This window comes from Lepidochelys kempii, chromosome 4 (assembly GCF_965140285.1).
Source record: "Lepidochelys kempii isolate rLepKem1 chromosome 4, rLepKem1.hap1, whole genome shotgun sequence".
In the NCBI taxonomy this organism is placed as follows: Eukaryota; Metazoa; Chordata; order Testudines; family Cheloniidae; genus Lepidochelys; species Lepidochelys kempii.
Window position 1 is genome coordinate 1,088,931 of NC_136383.1, and position 23,142 is coordinate 1,112,072.

Consider the following 23,142-nt stretch of genomic DNA (forward strand, 5'->3'; position numbering starts at 1 on the left):
CCAAAGCATGTATCAATGCACAAAATTCATTGGGTAAATAAATGAGTTTGTAAGAGGAATCTCAGTCTCTCAAGCTATGCAGCAGTGACCATTTTACACACATGGACACTTAAACCCTACATGAACAACAGCAATAAATCAACATTGCTTGAATAAGTGAGTGCTCTAAAGGTACAAGCATAATGAAGGTTTGGATGAGTTTTCCAATACACTTGGCATTAGGGTATGTCTACAGTATGAAATTATTCTATTTGAATTTTTGAAAGCGATTTTATACATTCGGTCTTGTGTGTCCCCACTAAAACACGTGAATTTGGCAGAGTGCGTCCACAGTACTGAGGCTAGCATCGAATGTCAGAGCGGTGCACTGTGGGTAGCTATCCCACAGTTCCTGCCGCCCACTGGAATTCTGGGTTAAGCTCCCAGTGCATGATGGGGTAAAAACATTCTTGCAGGTGTTTCTGGGTGTGTGTCATCAGTCGCTCCTCCCTCCATGAAAGCTACGGCAGACAATTGTTTTGTGCCTTTTTGGCGTGCAGACGCCATACTGCTTTCGGCAGATGGTGCAGTATGGTGCACCGCTTCTCTCCTGGTACTACGAATCCACCTCGCATTTCCTCTCGTCTTTCTATGTAATCTCTAAGTATCTACACTCTCTCTTCCTCATCGACCACTTCCGCTGCCAACTCTGCTCAGCCATCATGAACCAAGCAGCACAGCTTCCGCCACCAACTCTGCTCTCCCGCTCTTGCCATGCTAACATGGAGAAGCTCGGTGTCTGTCCTGGGCTCCCGCCTCCATGAAAGCTACAGAAGACAGCCATTTCCCGCCTTTTTTCGGCTATCGTGAACCAAACAGCACCTCTTCTACTGCCACTCTGCTCTCCTACTTTTCATGCCATTTGTCCAGGATTACCCATGCAAGCGCCATAGCAGATCTCTGCTGCAGTTCTGACCATTGTAAATACCTCGCACATTATCCAGCAATAGATGCAGTACATGCAAAACCGGGCAAGGAAGTGACGACAGCGCGATTACTATACTGATGTAAGACATGGACACAGACGTTCCTAGAAGCACGGCATGTGGTGATTGGGAGATCATGGTGGCGTTGGGCCAGGTTCATGCCGTGGAATGCTGATTCTGGACCCAGGAAACAAGCACAGACTGGTGGGACCGCATAGTGTTGCGGGTATGGGATGATTCCTAGTGGCTGAGAAACTTTAGCATGAGTAGGGCCACTTTCATGGAACTTTGTGACTTCTGTCCCCTGCCCTGAAGCGCAAAGACACCAAAATGAGAGCAGCCCTCACAGTTGAGAAGGAGTGGCGAAAGCCCTGTGGAAGCTTGCAACGCCCGACAGCTACCCATCAGTCAGGAGTGGGCAAATCTACTGTGAGGGCTGCTGTGATGCAAGTAGCCAACGCAATCATTGACCAGCTTCTATCAAGGGTAGTGACTTTGGGAAATGTGCAGACCATTGTGGATGGCTTTAATGCGCTGGGGTTCCCTAACTGCTGCAGGGCAATAGATGGAACGCATATCCCTATCTTGACCCTGGAACACCAGGGCGCCCAGTATGTAAACTGCAAGGGGTACTTTTCAATGGTGCTGCAAGCACTGGTGGATCACAAGGGACATTTCACTGACATCAACGTTGGATGGCCGGGAAAGGTACAGGATGCTCGCATCTTCAGGAACTCTGGTCTCTTTGAACAGCTGCAGGAAGGGACTTCCTGACCAGAAAATTACTGTTGGGGATGTTGAAATGCCAATAGTTATCCTCAGGGACCCAGCCTACCCCTTAATGCCAGGCTCATAAAATCATATACAGGAACCCTGGACAGTAGTAAGGAGCAGTTCAACTATAGGTTGAGCAAGTGCAGAATGGTGGTAAAACTGCTTTTGGACATTTGGAAGTGCACTGGCGCTGTTTACTGACTCGGTTAGATCTCAGCACAACCAATACGCCAATTGTAATTGCTGCTTGTTGTGTGCGCCACAATCTCTGAGAGAGTAAGGGGGAGATGCGAACGGTAGGGTGGGAGGTTGAGGAAACTCGCCTGGCAGCCAATTTCACACAGCCAGACAACAGGGCGATTAGAAGAGCGCAGCAGCACGTGCTGCGCATCAGAGAAGCTTTGAAAGCCAGTTTCATGACTGGCCAGGGTACGGCGTGACAGCTGGTTTCTCTTGAAGTTACCCGCCCCCTTCATTCATACATATTTTATATATATTATAGATATGAAAAGAAATAGTCACAATTGTTTAAAAAACATTCTTTATTATTTGTTGCACAACACATTGAGAGAAATCAGAAGGTAGACCAGGGAGGAGGGGGGGTATTGGGTTCGGGGGGTGGAGGAGGAGGGAAGGACAAGTCCGGAAAGCAAATCAAAATTTTGGATATGCCAGCTTTCTGCTGGTTGTGCAATCCTCTGGGGTTGAGTGTGTGGGTCCCCGCAGCCTCCCTTCCCCCCCCTCCCCCCCCGCCCCGTGTTCTTGGGCATCTGGGTGAGGAGGCTATGGAACTTGGGGAGGAGGGAGGGCAGTTATACAGGGGCTGCAATGGCAGTCTGTGGTCTACTGTCTTTCCCGCATTAGATCCACCATACAGTGGAGCATGTCAGTTTGCTCCCCCGTGGGCTTGCCTGCCTGCTCTCATCACGCACGTCCCTCCTCTCTTCGTGTTCATTTAATGATTTATGGGACTCTGCAATTGTTTGCCTCCACACATTCAGCTGGGCCCTATCAGTGCGGGAGGACTGCATGAGCTCAACGAACATGTCGTCCCGAGTTCGTTTTTTCTGCCTTCTAATCTGGACCAGCCTCTGGGACAGAGTAGATAGGAGCTGCGTTGTAACATTTGCACCTGTGGGAGGAGAAAAAGGGAGGGTAATATTTTAAGATACATTTTAGAGAACAAAGGGGACACTCTTTCTCAGTGAAACAAGCAATTCATAGTACACAGCACATGTTCTTTCTGTACAAGGTCACATTTTGCCTCTTATGCTGAAGTGCCTGACACTTTGGTGTGAGTAAGCAGGCCGGGCAACAGAATTCAGCTTGAAGGCAGACATGGTAAGCCCTAGGGGCACACAGGGTTCTGCTTCTTCCGCATTCATTTCAATGCTTTCAAACTGCCGGGCCCCTTTTCCCATAACAAGCAATGCCTGGTGGGTTTGCCATATCAAAGGAGGGCCTGCAAGCTCTCTGGGATGATCGCTTTACACAACACGCCACCTCCCCCCACCGCGTGGCTCCGATGTGGCTCTGAGCAGGGATGAGCCCTTTAAACTAAACGCGAACAGCCCAGCACAGCTGGGTTTTCCCCCACCCCCAGGCTCCGATCAGACTCGTACTCACCAGAAGTGCCTTCTCCAGGGTCATGGTCCAGGAGGCTGCCTTGGGAGTGGGGGGAGGCTATTGGCTCCAGCATTAAGAATAGTTCCTGGCTGGGGGGGAGGAAAACTGATTCCCCACTTGCCGCCTGTGCCCTGTCCTCCTCTTCGTCCTCCAATAACTCATCCTCGTCACTCCATGCAACTCCCCCCTTGCAGACGTCCACGGACAGTGGTGGGGTAGTGGTGGCGTCACCCCACATAATTGCATGTAGGTCACGGCAGAAGCAGCATGTATGGGGCTGTGACCCAGAGTGCCCATTCGCCTCTCTGGCTTTTTGGTTCGCTTGCCTGAGCTCCTTGATTTTTGTACAACACTGCTCTGTGTCCCTGGAGTAGCCTCTTTCTGTCATGGCCCTGGAGACTTTAGCACACATATTTGCGTTTCTTTTTCTGGAGCATAGTTCTGCCATAACAGATTTGTCTCCCCAACATGCAATGAGATGCAGTACCTCCCATTCGGACCATGCTGGAGCTCGTCTGCAAATCCAGGACTTTGTGGTCTCTTGTGATGGTGGACTGTGCTGATGGTGACCAAACAGGAAATGAAATTCAAAAGTTCCCTGGGCTTTTACTGCCTACCTGGCTAGTGCATCGGCGTTGAGAGTGTTTTCCAGAGCGGTCACAAGGGAGCATTCTGGAATAGCTCCCGGAGGCCAATAACGTCGAATTGCATCCACGGTACCCATAACCTAGAACTGCAATCTCGATTTTAGCGCTACTCCACTTGCCGATGTGGAGTACAGAAATTGGATTAAAGAGCCCTTTGAAAACCGGTTTGGTCGTGTGGACGGAATCCGTTTTACTTCATAGAATCATAGAATATCAGAGTTGGAAGGGACCTCAGGAGGTCATCTAATCCACCCCCCTGCTCAAAGCAGGACCCATCCCCAGTTTTTGCCCCAGATCCCTAAATGGCCCCCTCAAGGTGATCGATGGCTCCATGTTTAGTTGGCAGCCGGTATCAAGTGTATCGGGTAACCCTAACCCGAGGGTCAGTCCTCGGGCTGGTTTTGTTCAATATCTTCATAAATGATCTGGAGGATGGTGTGGATTGCACCCTCAGCAAGTTTGCAGATGACACTAAAATGGGAGGAGAGGTAGAAACGCTGGAGGGTAGGGATAGGATATAGAGGGCGCTAGACAAATTAGAGGATTGGGCCAAAAGAAATCTGAGGAGGTTCAACAAGGACATGTGCAGAGTCCTGCACTTAGGATGGAAGAATCCCATGCACCGCTACAGACTAGGGACCGAATGGCTCGGCAACAGTTCGGCAGAAAAGGACCTAAGGGTTACAGTGGACGAGAAGCTTGATATGAGTCAACAGTGTGCCCTTGTTGCCGAGAAGGCCAAGGGCATTTTGGGATGCATAAGTAGGGGCACTGCCAGCAGATCGAGGGACGTGATCGTTCCCCTCTATTCGACATTGGTGAGGCCTCACCTGGAGTACTGTGTCCAGTTTTGGGCCCCACGCTACAAGAAGGATGTGGAAAAATTGGAAAGAGTCCAGCGAAGGGTAACAAAAATGATTTGGGGACTGGAACACATGAGTTATGAGGAGAGGCTGAGGGAACTGGGATTGTTTAGTCTACGGAAGAGAAGAATGAGGGGGGATTTGAGAGCTGCTTTCAACTACCTGAAAGGGGGTTCCAAAGAGGATGGATCTAGACTGTTCTCAGTGGTAGCAGATGACAGAACAAGGAGTAATGGTCTCAAGTTGCAGTGGGGGAGGTTTAGGTTGGACATTAGGAAAAATTTTTCACTAGGAGGGTGATGAAACACTGGAATGCGTTACCTAGGGAGGTGGTGGAATCTCCTTCATTAGATATTTTTAAGGTCAGGCTTGACAAAGCCCTGGCCGGGATGATTTAGTTGGGGATTGGTCCTGCTTTGAGCAGGGGGTTGGACTAGATGACCTCCTGAGGTCCCTTCCAACCCTGATATTCTATAATTCTAAGGTTTGAACTCACAACCCTGGGTTTAGCAGGCCAATGCTCAAACCACTGAGCTATCCCTCCCCCCCAATTAACTCGGCTAATTCCAAAATAACCGCGTACTGTACACCGAGCCTGAGTCAACTCTGCTCCCATTAAAGTTAGGAGTTTTACCATTGTCTTTAACAGGAGCAATGTTAATCAAACATTGAGCACCTCCAAAAATATCACCATGTAACATACAAATACTGTAAATGAAGTGTAATCTAGTACTCATCTCACTAAACAATACCTTCTAACACATTTATATCTGATCTCAGAGAGAATACTACTGCCAAAGGCTATTGTGAAGCTCGAGCCACCAAAATTTTCTGTCAAATCCCTTTAAGACAGTGAACAGAGGAGAGCCCCTAAAGATGTAGCACACTGGAAATACATGGGAAAGCAGAAGTTTAACAGAGAAGATATGCAGATGAATAGTCTCCACAAAACAGTCATTAATAAGAAGTTCTGATTTAGGTGGATTCCAGCTTCAACATTTTTAAACCTATTAATTCTGTTGTATACCAGCTGAAGGGTGATGTGTTTCCAGTGTATACAGCTAGGGCACAGATGCACAATATATAACTGAAGGGCCAAAATGTAGCCAAGGGTCACCTTCAGGACAAAGCTGAGGAACTTCAAGCTCTCACTGCTAGTGATAGTAAACAAAAAAAAAACAAAAACTCATTTTATTAATCTACAAAGGAAGAATACAAGCAAATTTGGTTCTATTTATATTTGAAGTTTATATGCAGCTTCGGTGCAGACCTTTAGCTTCCATCAATTTGTCAAGGTATCCCTCAGTACTGCAACAATTGGGCACTCCTGTGCTAGGAGATAAGGAAGAACAATTGCAAGCTCCATACAGCAAACTATGCTTACCGCAGGGAGAGTCTACAGCCTTCCAGAAGGCCACTTCCAGCCCATACACACTTGCTACAACAGACTGTTCTCTTTTTCCAAAGGCACATGAGCTTGATCCAATGCCCACTGAAATCTGCAAAAAGATCCCCATGTACTTAAAATGGATAATGGGGCACGTCATAGTGAGGTCACCTTTGCAAAAGCTCTTCCTAAATTTATTGCTGACACCTGAGGTTGGCCTTAGGGAGAGCCTGAAAAGATGGCATGAATCAGTGGCCCCAAAGCGGAAAATTTTCAGTGTAGCTTGTAATTAAATTTTCCATTCACATTAATCCCTTCCTAGGTAGTTTATTTTAAAGTTGCCTTGATTCCCACATATATCCTATCTGCATGCAGTGTCTGTAATACCTTACCTTTTATTAACTGACAAAAATCAGATTAACCTGACTAGCACAGTTATCATTAATGTTAACACTACAGGAGTCTCTTTAAATTTGAGGCACAGTAATTAAACTAAGTCATGTTTAAAGAGCTTTGTTCCACAAACACACTCAGTTCACTTCAGATCAGATAATGTATAACAGTGTACTGGGAGAAAAAAGAAAGGGGGGAAATGTTTACTGACCGAATGTGATGGGAGCTGTATTCTCCCTTCCTAAACATAAACATGCACAAGGAGAGATGTGTTTTGCATTAGCAGATCAACTACACATTAACTGGTCAATACAAAAGAGGAGGGAAGAGTGCAAAGACAAATAAAACACTAGGGAAAAAAATAGCTAGTTGTTGACAATGAGGGTCAACTGCTGAATCTAATCCCCAGCCTAATATGCTTTTATAGCCACATTTATCTCCTTCTAACCTCTATTTCCTAAAAATCACTTAAAACAAAACCAGCACAAAACGTATATGAACTCTGGACATACAACTCTTCCATAGGATACTAATTTTTAATGGTCACTGATATTTTAAAGTAATTAATGAATATTATATATAAAAATATAAGTATATAAAAACATTACATTCGTAAAAAACAATGTGCAAAGTATTCTTTAATGGTTAGGTTAATAGCCCACAGAATTCAGTGTCGCCCATCATTTATATCTAAATGGCTAATGATGAGGAGGAAGAAGAGCAGCACACAAATCCATAGCAAATATTGATTTAAGCTATAAGGTAGCAGGTTACCTTTCTGATCACAGCTACTATTACAGTAATACAAACGTCCTTGATTGTTTTAAGACCTTCACTGTTGAGTAATTGACACTTTTTTTTTTTGGGCAGGGGATGCAGGCTGCAATTCAACCCATATGAAGGCTAGTGATAAAAATGCAGTGAATAATGAATGATGTTTTCTAATTACATAATTCTCTCAAATAAGTGAAATAAGCAATTCAAACCTCTGGAAGCATGGCAATTAATGGCAGTTATATCCACTCAATAAGGAACCTGATAACGACACATACATTTTTGCTCCTTCTATGCTGAAGAGGTATATACACAATGAACTATAGAAGACAATTCAATAGAAACTTATGACTCTTACCTGTGAGTACAGCTTTTGCTGAAGGATCTGCCAGGTCCAGTGCTGATTTCCCATCAGTGTTCCGAATGTTTGGATCAGCTCCGTGCTGCAGCAGCACTGTGCAGGGAAAGCAGAAACAAGATCTTACCTCAGGGACACACAGATTATTTACTGGTAAGGGTCTCCTCGGCATGGTGTAAGCATAAACACACATTGCACAATTTTCCCTGTTTTTTTTTAAATACACTGCAGCAAAGGATCCTCTCTTGAGTAAAGCTAAGTTGGCAACTTAAGGTATAGTAAAGATCACATGACTTAGCATCATAATCATGAAACCTGAATATTTTTTCAATATACAGTTTTCATTCCCTCCTGCAGGCAGCTATCTGGGAAGCTGTGTTCACATTGACTCATACTGTGAAATATGCTAACTGTGGAACCTGCTCTGTCTTTACTACCGCTGTTGCTGCTGCTGCTGCTGCTCCTTTTACTGCTGAATATCCAGATCCTTCTATCTCAGAACAGTAGTAATGCTCAAGTCTTTTAGTGGCTCACCATTTACAGAGAAACCTTACCACAACATACTCTCGGTGTCCAAAATTTGTAACAAGTAGGGTAATGTGTGCTATTCTGGTACCCTGCAATCTGGATGCTCAGAAGTTACTACCCTCCACAATATTTTTTTCTACTGAAACAAAAATTCAATTACATAAAAATATCTGAAGCAGAGAGCAGTATACAACCATAGGCATGTATGTGGTAATTCACTGTAGCAATATCCTACAAGACCCTTTGCAAGAAACTGGAAATGGATATTCCACACTTAAGCAATCTTAAACAAAAATAACTACAGTAATACAGTTCAGGCCTTTTGCTTTCAAGACCAAAACATTTCCTAAAGAATGGGATGACAAATAGTGAAGTCCACACACCAACATCAAATATTAAATACCAGGAGACCAATTGTCCACTGCCCTGTATACTGCACAAAGTAAGTAAAATGCTACCAATTCTGAATGACCATTTTATACCCACTTTACACAGGTGTGAATGATAGTAGAGTGTCCATGACAGTGCAGAATCAGTCTCAAGAACACTATAGGTAAGAAGAAAAGCAGGTGTTTGGGGCAGCTCAAGCAACAATGCTCATCGTGAAGCTGCAAGACTACAATGGATTTATGATGAAAAAGTACTGGGAGGTATTTCATCTTGCAACTGATAAAACCCCAAACATTTAACTGACAGGATTCCAGAAAGAGAATATTAAGTGATCCAGCACAAAACCAACTAGTCAGTAATAATCATATCTAACCAGTGAGAGATTCTTCAAAGAAAACACCTGCTTTATTACAGATTGAGCTAGGAGCACCACCTACACTGAAGTCTGTCTGACATATTCCCATAAGACGACCCTGGTTTTAGTTGTTTATAACTTTGCTAAACTTTAATCATTTAGGCTGAAATTTCCTATGCCAGGCTTCTGCCTCAGTCTTAATTTTTGGGTGAAAGTTTCAACAAAAGTAGTTTGTTTCAAAGAATAAAAGACTGAAGAAAGATGTTGTTTTGCCCATGTTAAAGTCATACAGCTGTTTTGTTGAAAAGCTCTAGTACTTTCATGCTTTAGAACAGGGACCTGAAATGTGGCAGGGGGCACATGGGTTCTGGTGTCAGAGATGTGCCTTTTGCTGTTCTGGGCAGGAAACTCAAAATTTGGCCACATTATGAGCCTTTGAATAATCTTAGCAAATGCTCAGAAGAAACTTTGTTAGAGTTTCCCTGTAACTGCTGATCCCGGTGGCACCAGGCAGAAAAATGAGGAAAGGGAGACAGTCTGCACTGTCAATGCTCCCTCTACTATGCCCAGGTATCATGGAGGAAAAAAGCAACCTGTCTCAGATGCAGAGGAGACAAGACCTGGACCGAGGGAAGGGAGCAGATTGGTACAAGGAGCCAGGGAAAGGGTATTGAGACTGAGAGATGGAGGGGAGAAGCAGAGGGTAGAATACTAAGGGGAGAGAGAGATCAGATGAGAAGGTTGGGGACAGGGGACTGGAACTCGCTAGGCAGGAAGACTAAGACAAGGAGCTGGGGCAGAGGGACAGAGATTGGAAAGGGGCTAGAAGGGACAGACAACCAAGACTGGATGAGGACCCCAGAGAAGCCAGGGTTTGGGGATGGCAGGTGCAGGGAAGCAAGTGGAAATCTAACAGGGAGTTTGCTGTGGGAGAAAAGGGCTGGCTGCGAAAGGAGAGTGGGGCTGTGTTTACACTGCCACTTTCAGCGCTAAAACTTTAGTTGGTCAAGGGTGTGAAAAAAAACATACCCCTGAGCGACAAAAGTTTTAGCACTGAAAAGCGCTAGTATAGACAGCACTCCCAGCGATAAAGCTACCGCTGCTTGTTCAGGGTGGTTACTTTTTTATCACCGGGAGAGCTCTTTCCCCGGCCATAAAGTATGACTAGACTGCCCACATCACTGCACTGCTGCAGCCGTGCTGTAACGTGGGCAGTGTAGACATACCCCAAAAGTGTGATGAGAGGAGTCATCGGGGGTAGGGTGGGGTGGGTGTATGGAGATTAGGACTAACTAGATTGGGAGACTGGAACAGAGACAGGCCGGAGGTGACAAATGCAGAAGGGTCTGTGACCACTGGAGTATACTCCCTATTCTCCCCTCTGGAACCTAAAATGGAATACAAAATTTCTGAGTCTGCTCCGCTGCCACCAGACATCTGTGAAACCCACTGGCAAAACGCTTCCCATTGCCCTCTGGTGCCTTAATCATGAAACAATCCTCCTGTATTCTTCTACCTCATTCACCACACACCTTCCAATTTCAGCAACACAAGGCAGGGGTCCTACAGACAATTGCCTCTTTTACTACACAACCCTGATTCATTCCCAGAGCAGGTCCCATCCTGTGCACTGTATGAAGCAGGGGTCCTGTGGGGGGAAAAATTAGTATGCAATCACATAATTAAAGACTGCATCATAATGCAGAATTACTGCAGAGCGAAAATCCCATTTTGTAGCTCCACAATACAGAAATACCACTAGACAGTATCCCCTTCCAAATTTGTATTTAATTCAAACTTTTTTTAAAGTCTGGCAGTCAAAATAAACAGGTATAAACAATACCATTACTTACCCATTAGGCCTTTTTCACAAACTTTTGTAAAACCAGTACAGAACAGTTTTCTTTTAACTGATCCTTTATATAAAAGATGAGAAAAATCAAAATCCTGTAAACTTAACTATCCAAAAGCTTTACATGGAATTCAACTGCATTCACCATCATTATGATTCTTAACTTATATAGATTGCTGGTCTTCACTGATGCCTCACATTTCTTCACATGACACATAAGATTGTTTTAATTACATTTCTTACTACAGCAATCAGTACAACAGATAGTTAACAAAGGTCAGATTCCCTTCTCCCCCCAAAAAAATGAGAGTTATAAAGTTACATAGAGCATGAATTACAGCTGCTGTTAAGTGCTTCAGGCTACTCCCAACTTGATATAGCAGGATGAACCCTGAAAATAAGGCCGTGTCTACACTAGCACTTATGTCAGCAAAACTTCTGTCACTCAGGGGTGAGAAAACATACGCCCGAGCCACATAACTTCTGCCAGCATAAGCGCTTGTGTGCACAATTATATGTCAGTGGGAGACGCTCTCCCGCTAACACAGCTACCGCTGCTTATAAAGCTGGTTTTATTATGTCAACAGAAGAACTCTCTCCCACCAGCATGACGTGGCTATAAGAGCACTCTTACAGTAGTACAGCTGTGCTCCTATAAGCTTGGAAGTGTAGACATGGCCTCACCACTTGATCTAATGCCGCTTGGCATGGTTATTTTCAAAACGACTGAACTTGATCATTTTGCGGTCAAAAATTTGTCTTCCCTTTAAAAAATAGTGAGTAAATGATTTCACATTTAAATATACTGTATTCTTACCTTTCCAAATTTTCCCTGGCAAGACTCAATGAAAGCTTTCCTGAGTAACTACAAGACCACAGTGAGTCAACAGTGTGCCCCTGTTGCCAAGAAGGCCAATGGCATTTTGGGATGTATAAGTAAGAGTATTGCCAGCAGATCGAGGGACGTGATCATTCCCCTCTATACGACATTGGTGAGGACTCATCTGGAGTACTGTGTCCAGTTTTGGGCGCTACACTACAAGAAGGATGTGAAAAAATTGGAAAGCGTCCAGCGGAGGGAAACAAGAATTATTAGGGGACTGGAACACATGACTTATGAGGAGAAGCTGAAGGAACTGGGATTGTTTAGTCTGCAGAAGAGAAGAATGAGAGGGGATTTGATAGCTGCTTTCAACTACCTGAAAGGGGGTTCCAAAGAGGATGGATCTAGACTGTTCTCAGTGGTAGAAGATGACAGAACAAGGAGCAATGGTCTCAAGTTGCAGTGGGGGAGGTTTAGGTCGGATATTAGGAAAACTTTTTCACTAGGAGGGTGGTGAAGCACTGGAATGCATTACCTAGGGAGGCGGTGGAATCTCCTTCCTTTGAGGTTTTTAAGGTCAGGCTTGACAAAGCCCTGGCTGGAATGATTTAGTTGTAGACTGGTCCTGCTTTGAGCTAGATGAACTAGATGACCTCCTGAGGTCCCTTCCAACCCTGATATTCTATGATTCTATGATAACAAAAATGGAAGTAGTCTTCCAATTCAGTGGAAGAGAACCTCTATGGGCTTGTCCACACACAGACTTTCATCAAAATAATAATCTGTTTTCATTCACACTTTATTATAAATTGAAGCTAAAGTTATTTAAAACCCACAGCCTGAAATAAAAGAGCCCATGGCCATATTGTGAACTGAATTCCAACCCTATGCTCATTGTACCAGAATGCACCGCCTTGCTGTCCAGAACTGCTGAGCATCCACAACTACTATTTACATCAGCTACAGCTGCAAGCAATCAGCACTTCTGCAAATCAGGCACCAGATGTTCCAAGTTGAGCAACCAGAAATAAGGAACCGACTGTGGTTAACTGAAATTTTGATCTAAATGACTCACCCCGCACCACCGAGAAAGTCTGTGGCCCAGCCAGGAACGGAACGAAGTTATACACAATGGATCACTCACAGCATCCCAGAGCTATTTGCAGTCTCAGTACAGGAATACAGCACTGACTCATTCAGAAGGTTATCTTAGCTATCAAAGAATTTCCGCAATCCTGCAAAAACCTATGTGGCCATCAGAGAAGTGATTGTTTGGTGCACTGGGCATACTAGCTGAGAGAGCAACTGGTATTTACTTGTCGTGGGCATACATTCTTATTGTCCTTATTGTCTGCATGTAGAGCCAATATTTGTCATGAGGATTTTGTCTAAGCCAGGTGATGTCTGGAAGTACAGAAGTGGCTACTGGCCAACAAAGTGTTAGTGTTTAGCAAGACACTTGTGATCCAGGAACACCGAAGTCCCTAAAGTTATTGCTCATGTGGTTTTCAGATTACAGTATTTTTTTCCCTTAATTGGGATACATATGAAAGGAATTTTATTCCAAATGAGTTAGTTTTGTTGTTCATAAAACGGATTTAATTAAATCAGTCTTCAGCATATTTTTCTATTATACACTTTTAGCTCCTTTTCATTTTGTTCATTTCTCTTCTTCAAATATCTTAATTTCATTAGTATTGATCTGTGGTCAATGCCTCATGTCCTTCCCGTTCCCATCACCAACCTCCTTTAGTTTATTCTCCGTTTTTTCCTTGGTAGGAGGGAGCAATGGAGGGAGGGGATTCTCTCTCTTAGGGTACACAGGAAAAAAAAAAAGGAGGGGGGGGAGGAAAAAAGGCTTGGTAGCGAATCTCAGAGCCCAGGTCAATGGATTCTGGTTCAGGAGGCTCAAGCTGCAGTGCTAAAAATAGCAGTATAGTTGAGCCTAGACTCCAGATCATCCCCCCCTCACTGGGTTTCAGAGCCTGGACTCCAGCCCGAGGCCTAATGTCCACACTGCTATTTTTTAGCTCCACAACACAAGCCCCAGGAGCCCAAGTAAGTTGATCTGCGCTCAGATTCGTTACCATGGGTGTCTCTCTTGCTGTGTAGACATTCCCTTAATTATTTTCATCGTACTTTCCCTCTACCCCATCCCTCCCAAAACATCTCTCTCTAGCCACCATATTTCCCCAGCAGCAGACAGAGAAACATCAACCTAATAATCTGGGCCAGTTTCACCCTGAGGTTTGGAAACAGTATGGCAACCACAGCAAGTACTGTGAATATATTTCTAACTGTGATTGGGAAAGGGACTGCAACATATTCTGATTTCATCCAATACAGAGAATCTGAGCCACTGATCTTTGTTTGCTTAATATTCCTAATGCTAAAAACCAATTTAAACCTATTTCTTTAAAATGTTTCTAATTGGATGAGGCCTTGTATTAAAGAGATTATTTTATTAAAAGAACTTTTTAAAGTGATATCTATCATTAACAGCTAAATATAAAGCAGCAATAGTAAATTTAGGTCTGGAAGGGACTAGGAGGTCATCTAGTCCATTCCCCTGCACTGAGGCAGGATTAAGTATACCTAGACCAGTGGTTCTCAACCTATTTACCATTGTGGGCCACATATGCACTCTCTGTGTGTTGTGGGCTGCATCTACACAATGTATATACTAACTGTATGGCCCTGAGGATGTCACATGGGCTGTGTGCTAACTGGGGTTGAGAACCACTGACTAAGACCATCCCTGGCAGGTGTTTGTCTAACCTGTTCTTAAAAACCTCCAAGGGCGGGGATTCTGCAACCTCCCTAGGTAGCCTGTTAGAAAGTTTTTCCTTATATCTAACCTAAATCTCCCATGCTGCAAATTAAGCAGATTTCTTCTTGTCCTACACTTGGTGGACCTACAACTGATCACAGTCCTCTTTGTTAACAGCCTTTTACATATTTGAAAACTTACCATGCCATTTGACCCCCCAAAGTCTTCTCTTCTCTAGGATAAACATGCCCAATTCTTTCCAACCTCTCCCTATAGGTCGTGTTCAAAGCCTTTCTTCACTGTCACTCTCCTCTGGACTCTCCAATTTGTTCACATCTTAGAGAGTGGTGCCCAAAACCAGGACACCATACTCCAGTTAATGCCTCACCAGTACTGAGTATAGCAGAACAATTACCTTCCATGTCTCACATATGAACATCTGTTAATAAATCCCAGAATATTTGTCTTTTTCACCACAACATCACACTGTTAGCTCCAGGAGCTCAATCTATTCAGTTTAACAGAGAGAAACTTAAACGGTGACTTGTCACATTTTGTAAGTCTGTACATGGGGAACAGAAATGTGATAATGGGTTCTTCAGTTTAGCAGACAAAGGTATAACAAGCTCTGATGGCTGGAAATTGAAGGTAGGCAAATTCAGACTGAAAATAAGATTCAAATCTTTAACACTGAGGGTAATTAACCATTAGAACTTACCAAAGGTTGTGGTGAATTCGCCATCACTGGCAATTTTTACATTAAGATAAGATTTTTCTTCTAAAAGACATGCTCTACTTCAAATAGAACTTCCCTCAATTAATTCCTATTGTCTGTGTTACACAGGAGATCAAACTAGATGATCACAGTGGTCCCTTCCAGCTTTATAACATATCAATCACATTTACAGATAACAGATTGAGATTTTACAAAAAACTAAAATCACTTTACAGCCCAGTGACTATTTCAGCTCTCTCATGCAAACTAGAATTGGTGTCTTCTCCCCTACCCTCCAATGCAATACGGTGACTCAGGGAAACAGCACTGTCAAAATGCAATCTAGCTGTGAAGAAGGTGACATTTTTGCCAAATTCATTTTGAAACACAGTATAAAATTACTCTCTACTACTTTTCTCTAGATTATAATACCTACAAGGTATGCTGTACTTTGTTAACCCAGGACCTGGTAGCACATAAATCTAGGTATTAGCTGTGAACATCACATATTCCCAAACTATATTTAACTGAAGATTTAAAAGCTCATTTCTCTCAGCATTTGAAAGCATCCAAACAATTACACAGCAGTCAAAATGGAATTCACTCTTTTGATGTAGACTAAAAGGTATTTTACCTCCACTATTTCTATACTTAAAACTATTGAAATTTTGATACTTTTTTGTTCCCAGTAGGATGATCCCTTACCTGTAATTCATTGTTTTGTGTCTCAGCTACACTAATCCTGAATTGACAGGTTACCAAGCCTGAAAGTAAAACTGGCCCATGGAGAGAAAAGCAAGAATTTAGCCCATTAAAGGGCGAAGGGGGGAGGTCATTACTCAGCACCTGCCTTATTAGTTTACAGAAAAAGGATTAATCTGAACTGGCAGTAACTATGCCATCAAATACTGCTTATAGAAAGCATGAACTGATGTCATATAGCAATGGAACAGGTTCAGTCTGCCAAGAAAGTTGGAATCCTAGTTAAGGGAACTCCAACCCATCAGTCCCCATGCTGTGATGCCCAGTGCAGTAGTCTGGGAGCTGACCTTGTCTGTGAAGACCGAGGCAAAAAAAGCATTCAGTACTTCAGCTTTTTCCACATCCTCTGTCACTGTGTTGCCTCCCCCATCCAGTAAGGGTCCCACACTTTCCCTGATCACCTTCTTGTTGCTACCTTACCTGTAGAAACCCTTCTTGTTACCCTTCACACCCCTTGCTAGCTGCAACTCCAATTGTGCTTTGGCCTTCCTGATTACACCCCTGCATGCTCTAGCAATATTTTTATACTCCTCCCTAGTCATATGCCCAAGTTTTCACTTCTTGTAAGCTTCTTTTTTGTGTTTAAGCTCACTGAAGATTTCTCTGTTAAACCAAGCTGGTTGCCTGACATATTTGCTGTTCTTTCTGCACATCAGGAGGTTTTGTTCCTGCCTCCTCAATAAGGCTTCTTTAAAATACAGCCAGTTCTCCTGGACTCCTTTTCCCCACATATTAGTCCAAGGGGATCTTGCCCATCAGTACCGTAAGGGAGCGTTTTATTACATTAAAACGGTGGCTCTCAAACTTTTTTTTACTGGTGGCCCCTTTCACATACCAAGCCTCTGAGTGCGACCCCTCCTTATAAATTAAAAACACATTTTTATATATTTAACACCATTATAAATGCTGGAGGCAAAGCAGGATTTGGGGTAGAGGTTGACAGCTTGCAACCCCCCCATGTAATAACCTTGCAACGCCCTGAGGAGTCCCGACTCCCAGTTTGAGAACCCCTGCATTAAAACAAGATTACAAAGGGAGCTTGGATTGGAGAGCTATTTCTGCTCTATATGCTTCTCTAACACCAGGGGTGGGGAGGTGGAATGAGGGCTGTGAATTTTGAAGGTATGAGTGGCCTCCATTTTACCCCTCCCAGAAGACAGCTAGAAATTCTGATTTACAGCATTAGCTAAACAGAGATTTACAGCTCAAGAGTAATAAGAAATACTATACATATCCCAATCTTCAATTATATTGAGGACATCTGCCTCATAGCCCGTAGAGCTAGCTTAGCCTATATTTTACTCAGCAGTAATGCAAGCAACCTATAGGTCTGTATCCTGTAAGACACTGGCTTCAACAAGTTAGCATAAGTAAAGTAGGCCTTTGACCCTTAGCACTGGGGGGAAGGATAGCTCAGTGGTTTGAGCATTAGCCTGCTAAATCCAAGGTTGTGAGTTCAATCCTTGATGGGGCCCCTTAGGGATCTGGGGCAAAAACTGGGGATTGGTCCTGCTTTGAGCAGGGGGTTGGACTAGATGACCTCCTGAGGTCCCTTCCAACCCTGATATTCTATGATTCATAGATCAAATGGCCCAATAGTTCCCATTTCCCCAAAATCTAGGGTAATAGCTTGCTCAATAGAGGGAGCTGGTATATAATGATACCAGACAACCACAAGAACATTGAACTGATACTAGGCTTAGATATTCTAGGGTAAAATAGCTGGTAGATTTAATAATAGGTGATGTATATGATAATGGCCTAAAAGGCATTAATATGTTATCCTATAAGTTAAGTGTACCCCACTATTATGAAGGTGAGGAAGTTAGATTTGGACATAGAAGACTGGGCATCAGCATGAACATTCATGTTAGTGCCAAGGCCCTATAACACCAATCCACCATGGGGGGGGGGGGGCGGCGTTATGTGGTCTAGTGCTTTCCTGTCTCTACTGATTGTTTTAATAAAAATAGCCATAGCTTGGCTTTGCCCTCAGTCCGAGTGTCTTTGCCACACATCTCAAGGTTTCCTAAAAGATATTGAAGTTGTCAGTTCTAATTCTATGGAGCCTGATTCTGGGATAAGAACCGTATTACCCTTAACTCCTTAAATTAGTACCAATTGGGAATCAATACAATTATTAACCATCTAAAAGGATCAGGCAACAGCTCCCTTGAAAAAAAATGCCTCTCCCCTTCTGGTAAAGAGAGTGAGCACAGATCCTTTCAGAACCTGAAGTCACTGGAAAACACTGCATAAAAACACCACCCACACCCACCCCTTTTGCTAGCAGACAAGAGTGAGGCAGATACACAATCAGCTTGCATCACCTCACAACAAAGCACTGCCCTGTTTGCTGCAACAAACACAGTGATAAGTTAGAAATGTTTAAGAAGTTTCTGCAGGAATGTCAGAGACTAGTCTCAAAAGAGGATTTTTCCATTGCCACCACACCATCTTTTCAGTTTTCTATATGCTGCAGATTTTTTACACTGAAAGCATATAACTGCATCATCAAAAATAGTCACGATGGTGTGGGGAGAAATCGCAGTCTTAGAGCATAAAATATATTTCAATAGTTCGTGCTTTTTTCTATGGCCAAAGGGAACAATTTAAAAGGTCCAGAAGGCTTCCCCAAACTAATATTTTAGACTATAAAATACATTAGTACACCATACATAGGAATACACAATGTTTTTTTAAGCTTGTCTTAGACTAGTTTCAGAGTAGCAGCCGTGTTAGTCTGTATCTGCAAAAAGAACGGGAGTACTTGTGGCACCTTAGAGACTAACCAATTTATTTGAGCATAAGCTTTCGTGGGCTTATTTTAAGCCAAGTTATTTGTGCCTCAGTTATTGCAAAGGTTGTCCAAGACAAAGTTTTATCTCAAAAAGCTGTAACTGCAGCCAGAGCTTGTATTTTACAAGGGCTTTAAGTCTGTTCTCTATTGGAGAGGGAAACCACAGAAGAATAGTGGTCAAGCACATCCTTCCACCCAAACCCTCAGAATTTACTTTGGCTACCGCTCCCATTAAACAGCAATTGTATCTTTATCTACCCAACCAATTGACGATAACCATACTTTCAAGTTAAGCACTTTGAATGGAAATGGAGCAATATTAAAAAAAATGCAATCTCCAATGCAGGACTAGAGGTTATAAGCTCACCACTTCCTCTTTTTATTTACCTCTCCCTGAAGTGATCCTCAACCTTTCCAGACTACTGTACCCCTTTCAGCAGTCTGATATGTCTTGTGTTTCCCAAGGTTCACCTCACTTAAAAAGTGCTAGCTTACAAAATCAAACATAAAAATACAAAAGTCACAGCACACTGTTACTGACAAATTGCTTACTTTCTCATTTTTACCATATAATTATAAAATAAATTGTAGCCCTCAGGTTGAGAAACTGATACAGTATATAGAGCAGTATAAATAAGTCATTTATGAACTTTTAGTTTGTACTGACTTTGCTAGTGCTTTTCAAACAGCCTGCTGCAAAACTAGGCAAATATCTAGATGAGCTGACGTATCTCCCAGACGACCTCTGCATATTCCAAGGGGTACACATACCCCGGCTGAGAACCACTGCCTTATAGTATATGTCCAGACGAGAGATTGTCTTAGAAGTTAAGCGGAGTTAGCTAAAACAATTATGAATGTTAGTCTGAACACTACATAAACATCTTTGTCCCAGGACATAACTGTTTCTATAGGCTGTGTCCTAGGGTAAGCTACAGGCACTTGTATTCTGGAACAAACGTCTGTAAACACTAGACTCTGTACCATTTATGTTAGGCAACTCAGGTTAACAAGGGCAAAACCCTCCAAACTAGACATAGTGCCTCAAACAGAGGGCCACAAGACCTCCAGATATCCCACCATGTTGGCAAGAAGACTTTGTTTTGAGAATACCAGAACACAGAAGCACCACTGCCATAATCTGATAGCCTTCCTGCAAAGTTGGGAAGAATAAGCACCACCTGGCTTTCTATGTAGAACACCGTAGTAGTTGTAGTAGAGAGCCCGAGACACGTGCCCTTGTGTCCAAGGCCTGAGCTTACTGAGTCGGCAAGCTTTGCGAAGTCACAAAGTCAGGCGGTGAGCAGACATCAGACCCTCTGTATTTGCAATACCAAGCCTATTCTTGCCAGAGGCTGTGAGCCTGCTCGCAGGCAGAGCCTGATGTCTGCTCCCAGCCTGACTTTGGCTAACTTTGCTTTATATCAGGAACACCTGCCCACGACTTTAGCTCAGGCCTCTGATACAAGGGCTTATCTCTCAAGCGCTTTCTTTCTGTTACCACTTACCTATCTGAAAGGCAGGGTGGTACAAGGATGCTTTCACAATGCCCCTCTGACAACTCTTAGCTCTTGCTGATATGCAACTTCCTCTCAAATATTCCAAAGACTGAGGGTATGTCTACACTACGAAATTAGGTCGAATTTATAGAAGTCGGTTTTTTTGAAATCGGTTTTATATATTCGAGTGTGTGTGTCCCCACAGAAAATGCTCTAAGTGCATTAAGTGCATTAACTCGGCGGAGCGCTTCCACAGTACCGAGGCAAGCGTCGACTTCCGGAGCGTTGCACTGTGGGTAGCTATCCCACAGTTCCCGCAGTCTCCGCTGCCCATTGGAATTCTGGGTTGATATCCCAATGCCTGATGGGGCTAAAACATTGTCGCAGGTGGTTCTGGGTACATATCGTCAGGACCCCGTTCCCACCCTCCCTCCCCCCGTGAAAGCAAGGGCAGACAATCATTTCGCGCCTTTTTTGTCTGCTGCCAGCCAAAGATGTAAAGGATAGATGGAGTGGGTCAGAACAAGAAATAGACCAGATTTGTTTTGTACTCATTTTCCTCCTCCCCTGTCTAGATCACACTGCAGTCAGTCACAGAGAAGGCTCCCTCAGGGAACGGATGGCCAGGATCCCCTGGGGGACTAACTTGAAGGGGAAAGGAGTCCAGGAGAGCTGGCTGTATTTCAAGGAATCCCTGTTGAGGTTACAGGGACAAACCATCCCGATGAGTCGAAAGAATAGTAAATATGGCAGGCGACCAACTTGGCTTAATGGTGAAATCCTAGCGGATCTTAAACATAAAAAAGAAGCTTACAAGAAGTGGAAGGTTGGACATATGACCAGGGAAGAGTATAAAAATATTGCTCGGGCATGTAGGAATGTTATCAGGAGGGCCAAATCGCACCTGGAGCTGCAGCTAGCCAGAGATGTCAAGAGTAACAAGAAGGGTTTCTTCAGGTATGTTGGCAACAAGAAGAAAGCCAAGGAATGTGTGGGCCCCTTACTGAATGAGGGAGGCAACCTAGTGACAGAGGATGTGGAAAAAGCTAATGTACTCAATGCTTTTTTTGCCTCTGTTTTCACTAACAAGGTCAGCTCTCAGACTGCTGCGCTGGGCATCACAAAATGCGGAAGAGATGGCCAGCCCTCTGTGGAGATAGAGGCGGTTAGGGACTATTTAGAAAAGCTGGACATGCACAAGTCCATGGGGCCGGACGAGTTGCATCCGAGAGTGCTGAAGGAATTGGCGGCTGTGATTGCAGAGCCACTGGCCATTATCTTTGAAAACTCGTGGCGAACCGGGGAAGTCCCGGATGACTGGAAAAAGGCTAATGTAGTGCCAATCTTTAAAAAAGGGAAGAAGGAAGATCCTGGGAACTACAGGCCAGTCAGCCTCACCTCAGTTCCTGGAAAAATCATGGAGCAGGTCCTCAAAGAATCAATCCTGAAGCATTTGCATGAGAGGAAAGTGATCAGGAACAGCCAGCATGGATTCACCAAGGGAAGGTCATGCCTGACTAATCTAATCACCTTTTATGATGAGATTACTGGTTCTGTGGATGAAGGGAAAGCAGTGGATGTATTGTTTCTTGACTTTAGCAAAGCTTTTGACACGGTCTCCCATAGTATTCTTGTCACCAAGTTAAGGAAGTATGGGCTGGATGAATGCACTATAAGGTGGGTAGAAAGCTGGCTAGATTGTCGGGCTCAACGGGTAGTGATCAATGGCTCCATGTCTAGTTGGCAGCCGGTATCAAGTGGAGTGCCCCAAGGGTTGGTCCTGGGGCCGGTTTTATTCAATATCTTCATAAATGATCTGGAGGATGGTGTGGATTGCACTCTCAGCAAATTTGCGGATGATACTAAACTGGGAGGAGTGGTAGATACGCTGGAGGGCAGGGATAGGATACAGAAGGACCTAGACCAATTGGAAGATTGGGCCAAAAGGAATCTGATGAGGTTCAATAAGGATAAGTGCAGGGTCCTGCACTTAGGACGGAAGAACCCAATGCACAGCTACAGACTAGGGACCGAATGGCTAGGCAGCAGTTCTGCGGAAAAGGACCTAGGGGTGACAGTGGACGAGAAGCTGGATATGAGTCAGCAGTGTGCCCTTGTTGCCAAGAAGGCCAATGGCATTTTGGGATGTATAAGTAGGGGCATAGCGAGCAGATCGAGGGACGTGATCGTTCCCCTCTATTCGACATTGGTGAGGCCTCATCTGGAGTACTGTGTCCAGTTTTGGGCCCCACACTTCAAGAAGGATGTGGATAAATTGGAGAGAGTCCAGCGAAGGGCAACAAAAATGATTAGGGGATTGGAACACATGACTTATGAGGAGAGGCTGAGGGAGCTGGGATTGTTTAGCCTGCAGAAGAGAAGAATGAGGGGGGATTTGATAGCTGCTTTCAACTACCTGAAAGGGGGTTCCAAAGAGGATGGCTCTAGACTGTTCTCAATGGTAGCAGATGACAGAACGAGGAGTAATGGTCTCAAGTTGCAGTGGGGGAGGTTTAGATTGGATATTAGGAAAAACTTTTTCACTAAGAGGGTGGTGAAACACTGGAATGCGTTACCTAGGGAGGTGGTAGAATCTCCTTCCTTAGAGGTTTTTAAGGTCAGGCTTGACAAAGCCCTGGCTGGGATGATTTAACTGGGAATTGGTCCTGCTTTGAGCAGGGGGTTGGACTAGATGACCTTCTGGGGTCCCTTCCAACCCTGATATTCTATGATTCTATGATTCTATAAGGCGCAGCGAGGTTAATCTAGCCATGTATCAATCAGAGGCCAGGCTAACCTCCTTGTTCCAATAACAACAATAACATTGGTGCACCATTTCTTATTGGAACCCTCCGTGAAGT

General features: G+C 44.0%; 1 protein-coding gene across 2 annotated transcripts in view; it reads right to left on the reverse strand.

Annotated features, from left to right (window-relative positions):
* The window catches only part of TNKS (tankyrase), a 287,701-nt gene that overhangs the window by 221,390 nt on the left and 43,169 nt on the right, over nt 1–23,142 (reverse strand). Inside the window, exons 3-4 of one of the 2 annotated variants that reach the window (XM_073340168.2) lie at nt 10,914–10,976; nt 7,788–7,883 (exon numbers count right to left, since the gene is read on the reverse strand). In XM_073340168.2, the coding sequence (XP_073196269.1) occupies nt 7,788–7,883; nt 10,914–10,976 (159 nt within the window). The remainder of the gene's footprint in view (nt 1–7,787; nt 7,884–10,913; nt 10,977–23,142) is intronic. The other variant, XM_073340169.2, reaches the window with a different exon arrangement.